Source organism: Vidua macroura, chromosome 1 (genome assembly GCF_024509145.1).
Source record: "Vidua macroura isolate BioBank_ID:100142 chromosome 1, ASM2450914v1, whole genome shotgun sequence".
Lineage (NCBI taxonomy): Eukaryota > Metazoa > Chordata > Aves > Passeriformes > Viduidae > Vidua > Vidua macroura.
Window position 1 is genome coordinate 152417352 of NC_071571.1, and position 7437 is coordinate 152424788.

General features: G+C 47.6%; 1 protein-coding gene across 1 annotated transcript; it reads left to right on the forward strand.

Annotated features, from left to right (window-relative positions):
* The first annotated feature begins 1558 nt into the window (after positions 1 to 1558).
* On the forward strand, positions 1559 to 5741 carry LOC128809796 (prostate stem cell antigen-like). Its single transcript, XM_053982096.1, has 3 exons — positions 1559 to 1754; positions 4044 to 4148; positions 5292 to 5741. Exons 1-3 carry the CDS (start codon positions 1703 to 1705, stop codon positions 5501 to 5503), a joined length of 369 nt encoding a protein of 122 aa, XP_053838071.1. The 5' UTR covers positions 1559 to 1702; the 3' UTR covers positions 5504 to 5741.
* The last annotated feature ends 1696 nt before the right edge of the window (positions 5742 to 7437 follow it).

Here is a 7437-nt window from a genome sequence, read left to right on the forward strand (position 1 = left end):
CAGGAGTTGGGCAGGAATTGCACTTCAGTTTCCCAAAAAAACAGTGAGAATCAACAATTTATGTAAGAATACAGGAATTCCTAGGATCTCACACAGCCTCAGGCAAGCAGGACTGGCGGATGGAGAAGCTCTCAGTGGTTGAGCTTTTCTGGCTGATGTTAGAAAAAGAATAAAAAAAACAATGGTACTGGGAAAGATGGAAAGAGTTTTTCTTCCTTATCAATGAATTTTTTAAGAAATATTTAATTGCAGGCCTTGGTGGATTTGATAGGGAGTGTTTTTTTTTCCTCTTGGCCCTGTTCTTCCTTACCACAAAAGGCCAAACCCTACAGGGACAGTCCTAAGGGATTAAAAAAGAAAAATAACCTTCAATACCTCTGAATGAGGAAGTCCAGAGCCTGAAAAAAAATATTGAGGTTTTTTAATCCATAAAACTTGGCTATAAATGATATGGCCTGTAAAAATATGATGAGGCAGAAGCCAACAGACACAGAAAAAAAGTTGTTGGGGTGGTTTTTTAGGTATTTTTTACATAGAAGAGTGCAAGTGGAAGTGGTTAAGATGCCCATGGAGGAATTAGGATTTGTCAAATCATCTCCTGCAACAGATTCTCCTCTGGCATAGGTCAGGGCAGGAGTTTTACTCTCTACCCTTCATCCCACAGCCACTGATGAATAATCCACTTGCACACCTTTTGGAAAAGTTCCTGAGAGCTAAACTGCACGGGAATAAATCCCTGACGGAGAGAAATGCACAGCACTAATCCCAAGAACCCGGGGGGAGGGGGGAGGGAATTTAAAAGGCCCTGATTTCTTTTGCCCTGGCATGTCCTGAGAAGTGGCGAGGAATGGGAGAGGACTCTGCTCAACCCACGAGAGCAAACATTCGCACTCGAGGCTGGAATGTGGCTGAACTCACCCTGTCTGTGATGGGACAAGTGGCATTTTATGGACAAGCCTGGGTTGTTGACATTGCATCTGCTCTAAGCCAAGTGTCCAAACTTGCACCCAGCCTATGCCAGACAAGAGCACACAAAGAGAGCCAAGCCACAGATTAAACATCTCAAAGCACCAAATAAATCCAGCACAAAGCCCCTTGGGCTTCAAACATCAAAAAATAAGAGTTGGCCACTGCTTTTTAACAGAAAATAAATGCAAATGAGGGCGAATGAACTCCTCAATACCTGGAAATGCCAATGCACTTTTAATTTGCCCACATATCTCCCTACCACATACCTTGTTATCACGAGTATCACTCACACAGGCAGATAAATACCCGGAGCTGTTGATTCAAAGAACATTTTGTCCTCAGTTTAGACACAATGACTCCACTCAGGGTGGCACTGGGGGTGGAGAGCCTCGTTCACAGGGTGCCACTGCAGCCTCAGTGGCTCTGAAGAAATGCATAAGGCTGGCCTTGTTCGGAAGAATTTGGGGCTTTTTCCACTCCTGTGAGCACTTTGCCCAAGGGTAGGAGGGAAGGCGGGGGGTGGAGGGGAGCCCAGAGGGTGGCAGGGAAAGAGGAGAGGCACCAAACACAAATATCCCAACACGCAAAGCAACCCCTCCCTTGGTGATGCCAGCAGCTCCCTCAGGTGCCTTCTCAGGGATGACCTTGTGGGCACGCCCGGCATCCCAGGATATATAACCTGCCCCAGGAGGAAACAACCCAGAGAGGCAGCCCCGAGACAGGTTATTCCAAGATGAAGGCTTTCCTTGTGCTCCTGCTGGGAGCGCTCCTGTGCGTGGACCCAGGTAAGACCCCAAAAAGGATCCGCCCCGCATCCCTCCCTGCAGATTTTCAGTCTGGAAGGAGGATTAGTGGTGGGGTTTGGCAATGAGGGAAGAGATGTCGGCACATTGTCATCCCAAGGTATTTCCCTTGGGATAGGTGTTGAGTGGGAAAAATGCACATCCCACCTGCGGATGGTGGGATTCGAAGGCTGGGGACAGAAGCTTCCAGGAAAGATAAATCCTGAATTAATCAAAATTCAAATTTTTTTTCAGCCAGACCATGCAGTTAGAGGGGAAGGGGAGGGACTAAATGGGGTGGGAGGATTATTTTCTTTCTTCCCAGGCTATCAAAATTGCAACATTTATGCAAAGTTTTTTTATCAACTTTTTTTTCCTGACTCTTCCTTTCAAAAGCAGACCCTGACGCTGCCCAGATCTCCAGAATTTTAGTAGGACAGTAAAAATGACTACGCCATGATGTGTTACTTTATAGACTGAGTGGGTGGGGTTTAGACAATGTCAGGTTTTTATAGCCCCACTGAGAAGGAAAAAAAATGGGTTTAAAGCAGCTTTTCTCTATTACCGGAGAAGGGAAGAATCAAATTTAAGCAGTTTCTCAATCAGCAGAGGATGCTTAAGGAATAAGCTGTGAAGGGCCTTGCACAGCCCTCAGACCTTTCTCTCTGCCAGCTTCCATCAGAACACTCAAAATTTGACTTGTATTGCTTTAAAAGTCAGATCAGTGTGAGAACAGTGCAGCACTCAGACAAATTGGGGGTTGGCTCCTCACCTCTGTGACTGCATCAGTCATTTTCACCAGAGACGTTTGGACAGAGGGAGATCAAGTGCCTCAAATTAATTCCTTCAATCACTAATTTCCAAGCAGGCCCAGGCCTTTTCAGTGTCCTAAAAGAATATTTTCAGGCATTAGGGGTATTGAGTTGGGGGATTCGTGGTGCAAGTTTGGTGGTCATGGAGCTCAAGGAAATACATACATATATATATATATATATATATATATATATATATATATATATGCATTTATTAACTGACACTTGCAAGGCTCCAGTGACACCCTGGGGCACATGTAAGGTAATTACAAGGTAATTACACCACGATCTTGCTCCTCCGGGGATAATTTTTCACCAGGGCTGGATGTTTGGGAACTGCCAGGTTTTTCCTGCCTTTGCTGGACGCACAGAGCAGCCCAGCAGGTGTGGCCAGCACTGATTTCCATCCCCTGTGGAGTGGCATTTCCATGAGGGGTGGTCAGAGAGGGATGAAAGCCTATTTGCACTTTGATCTCTAGGAAAGGGCGAGTCAAAAGTTAAGGACTGAGGCAAGGGGCTGGAAGAGGCTTTGCAAATTCCTGCTTCATCCCTCACTCAAGGGCAGGTCAGATGGGGCTTGGAGAAACCTGGTCTGGAGGGATGTGTCCCTGATGAAATGATCCTTCTAACCCAAACCCGTCCGTGATCCTCTTCAAGCCCAGCTCTCCATCTTCTCTCTTTTTGCTCCCTCACTGCACTGACTACATCCAAAATATCTTCAGCGCCTGTGAAACCTGACTCCCACCTCAACCAGGTATATTATTATCCACAAAAAACCAAAAATTTCCCAAAGCAGTGGAGATATCTTCCTTTGAAGATCCCCAGGAGTGGTCCTATTGCCCAGTGCAAGAACTTGGTTGAATTCTCTGATTCTCTGGAGAGCTTTGGATAGATTTTGAAGCTACATGAGAGGTGTAGAATTGCTCCCCACCTGCAGGGCTGGGTCCAGTTCTGGGGTCCAGCATCAGAAGGACGTGGAACTGCTGGAGCAAGACCAGAGGAGACTATGGATGTCTCCATGGGGGTCTCCATGCTCCAAGGGCTGGAGCTTCTCTCCTCTGATTTTGGGAGAGCTGGGGGTGTTCACCCTGGAAAAGAGAAAACACTGGGGAGATCTCAGAGCCCCTTTCAGTGCCTAAAGAGGTTCCAGGAGAGTTGGGGATAAATTTTTAGGCGGTCCTGTTGGGATAGGATGAAAGGTAACTTTTTAAAAGTAAAAGAGGGTGGATGGATTTAGGTTAACTATAATTAAGACATATTTTTATTAAAAAATAGATCAGGCTGCCCAGGGAAGCTGTGGCTGCCCCATCCCTGGAAGCATCCAAGTCCAGGTTGGATGGGGATCTGAGCAACCTGGTCAACTGGAAGTTGTCCCTTCCCACGGCAAAGTGATGGAACTTGCTGATTTTAAAGTCCCTTCTAACCCAAGCCATTCCATTATTCCCTGATTTCTCTCCTAACCCCTCTTGGTCTCTTGCAGGTTCATCTTTGCAGTGCTACAGCTGCACATCCCAGCTCAGCAACGCCAAGTGCGAGACAAAGAAGACATGCGGCGCTAACGACGTGTGCAAGACAGACGTGATCCGTAAGGAAAAGCAGGGGTGGGAAATGTCTTAGTTGGGATGTTGGAGCCAAACCTCTTCCCAGCCTCGGGTGTCCCACCCAGGCTCACCCAGTCTGGATACACCAGGTGGTTTGGGCCAGCAAACCTCAGTGTGCAAATGTCATTCACCTGTGCAAAATTAGGCTTATTTCTCTTCCACAGCACCAAAAATTATTTGCTCACAAGGGCAATAGTTAATTTTTTGCACTATTTGCAAACATGAATGAGAATGGGAGGGGCTGAGCCTGGTCCTAGATGGTTGTGAAGTTAGGAGGCGCTGATTTGAGGTGAAATCAATGAAAATGACAAAATTTCATCTCTGTGTCTGTGGCAAAACTTGGAAAACTAGGATTTTATTCTCCTGTTCTAGATCTGCTTTGCCCTGTCCAGATCTGTGCCGACAGCTGAGTTGCTCTTAGACCTGGGGCACAAAACCCATCAGTGCCACATGTAAGCTCCTCTCTGTCAGGAAGTAGATGGGATACCTCCAGTAGGAATTATCTCAGTTGGGAATGTGCAAACCCATGACATTCACATGCAGGAGAGCCAAGATGTTGTAGAACTCTTTGTTATTTACTGCATGTGGCAAATTTTTGGTGCCCAGAATGGATTTTAGATCTCCTGGAGGAGAAGGGGTCAAATCTCCTGGAAGTCAAAATCTGCTGGTAACCAGCGCTTGCCAAAAATGGCCAAAAAGGTGGGCTGTGCCTCTCAGAAACAAATCAAACAGTAACTGTGCCATCTGAAATGGGAATAGCTGCGTTTCCATAATTTCCCAGGTGTTGAAAGGCTCTGTGCAACAAAGATGTTCGGGATTGGGCTTCACATGAGAGAGGGCAGGCTTAGATGGGATATTAATAAGAAATTCCTTGCTTTGAGGGTGGTGAGGCCCAAAGAAACTGTGGCTGCCCCATCCCTGGAATTGTCCAAGGCTGGACAGGGCTTGGAACAGCCTGGCCTAGTGGAAGGTGTCCCTGCCCACGAGATGATCTTGAACATCCCTTCCAACCCAAACCATTCTGTGATTCCGATTTTTGTCCCACAGAACGAGCGTCCCCATTATTCAGTTCCACAAGTCTTGGCTTCCACTGAATCCTTGTAATAATGGTCCTGCTTTCCTCCCAGGGGTTGTGGGGCTCTTCAGCATCATCAGCAAGGGATGTGACTCCTCGTGTGAACCGTCCTACCAGGACTTTAACGTGGGCAACAGGAACATCACCTGCTGCAGCAGTGAGCTCTGCAACGTCAACGCCGCGGGCAGTGTGAGGTCCAGCTTTGGGCTGGCAGGAGGGATCGCGGCCGGAGTGCTCTGGACCGTCGTCAACAACAAATTTTGAGGAGCAAAGATGCCTCCCATGACCACAGAAAGTCTTGGAGCACCCCTCTAATAACAGGAATTGTAACCAGGAGCAGTGGGGTGTGTTGGGCACCCAGCACCCTGGGAGCTGATGGCAGCTCTTTGCCATATGATGGCTTCTGCTTTAATCTCATTGCAAAGCTCCAGTGCTACCAGATAAGGAAATGTGTGTTCATGTTATCTGCAAAACACCTAAAATAAAGTTATTTCTCCACCAACTGTGTCTATCATTCAGTCATCTATTTCTGCCCACAGCAGAGCTGCTGGGTGGGTGTTTTATGTCCAGCCCAGGTCATTGCTGTGCAGTGTGACCTGAAGTCCCTTTTATGACCATTTAACCTCCCCAGAGGATGAGGGAAAGGCTGCAGATGTATCTCCATGGAGCTCTGGGAAGCCTGTGATGCTGCTTCCCATGACGTTCTTCTGGAAACACTGGCAGCCCAGGGCTTGGGGAATGTGCACTCTTGGCTGGGTTTAAAACTGGCTGGATTCCAGGCACAGAGTGGTGGGGAATGGTGCCACATCCAGCTGGTGGCTGGTCACCAGTGCTGTCCCCCTGGGGTCAGTACAATATATTTATTGATGATCTGGATGAGGAGGTCAAGACCACCCTCTGGAAGTTCACGGATGACACGAAGTTGGGTGGGATGTTGATCTCCTGGAGGGCAGGAAGGCTCTGCAGAGGGATCTGGACAGGCTGGATCAGTGTACCAAGGCCAGTGGTTTGAGACTGAACAACACCCATGAGGTGTCTGTGTACAAGGCAGACTCTTTAACATCTCTCATGTACAGTAATAGCCCCTCTCTAAGGCTATAGAGTCAAAGTTATTCCGTGCCTTCTCCAGCTGATTTATTTTATGGATATAAACTCGGCTGTTCCCACCTTGCATTGAGAGATCAAAGGCAGCTGGAAAAGCTCTGTGCAAAGAGGCCTGAGAGAAACTCTCAGGTGGGTTTTCCAAGCTACACCCAGATGAAGAGGTCTGGTAAAAAAAAAACCAAGGAGGAAAATATGGAGAGTGAATCTGGGAGAGCCCTGGGTGGGAGAACAGGATTTAAGGAGCTGTGAAGTCAGGACAGCAGTGGGTGGAGGACTAAAAAGGGAGGGAGATTGGCCAAGGACCCCAAATTCCTCTCTTCCACCTTAAAACCTACTGGAGCTGCCAAGGATATGAAGATCCACAGGCTAAAATAACAGGGAATCATTCCCCTGGTGGGGATGAATCACCTGGAGGATCCATAGCCATGGCATAAGGGTCAAAATCCCATTTGGGATGAAGTCAAAGGGATGTCAGGAGATAATGACACCGTCTGCTGTTGTGAAAAGCATGTAAATCCTCGGGATGCAAGGCTAATTGTAAGGAAGCTGCTAATTGTAGGAAGATGGGAAGGGATTTCCCCGGAGGAAATCAAGAATGAGCCACCTTGTTTATAGGAATCCAATCTGGTTATTGGTGACGGGAGGATCTGGGCCAAGTGCAGTGATTTATTCTGGCTTTTCCAAACCTCCTGAGTCATATCCCTGAAAAGGGGCTTGTCCACCTCTAGGTCTTCCAGTCAAGCTGTTTTCTGCATGGGTGACCAACTCCCTGAGCTCTCCAATCCAGGGAATCCTCCGGTGCGTACTTTCTGAAACAATTCCTGGGCATGTCCACATCCAGAGGCCATTCCCAACAAGCAATTTGGCTGCAGTGCTCTTTTCTGGAGACTGGGAATTTAAGTGGCCAGGGCATGGTGGCACCAGAGCTATTGGAGTCCTCAGGGAAGTTGGGTGAAACACCCTCTTCCAGCTTCTGGAGCGGTCAAACACATTTCAAAAATCATGGAATGGTTTGGATTGGAAGGGACTTTGAAAATCATCTCGTTCCACTGCCCTGCCATGGGCAGAGACAACTTCCACTAGACCAGGTTGCT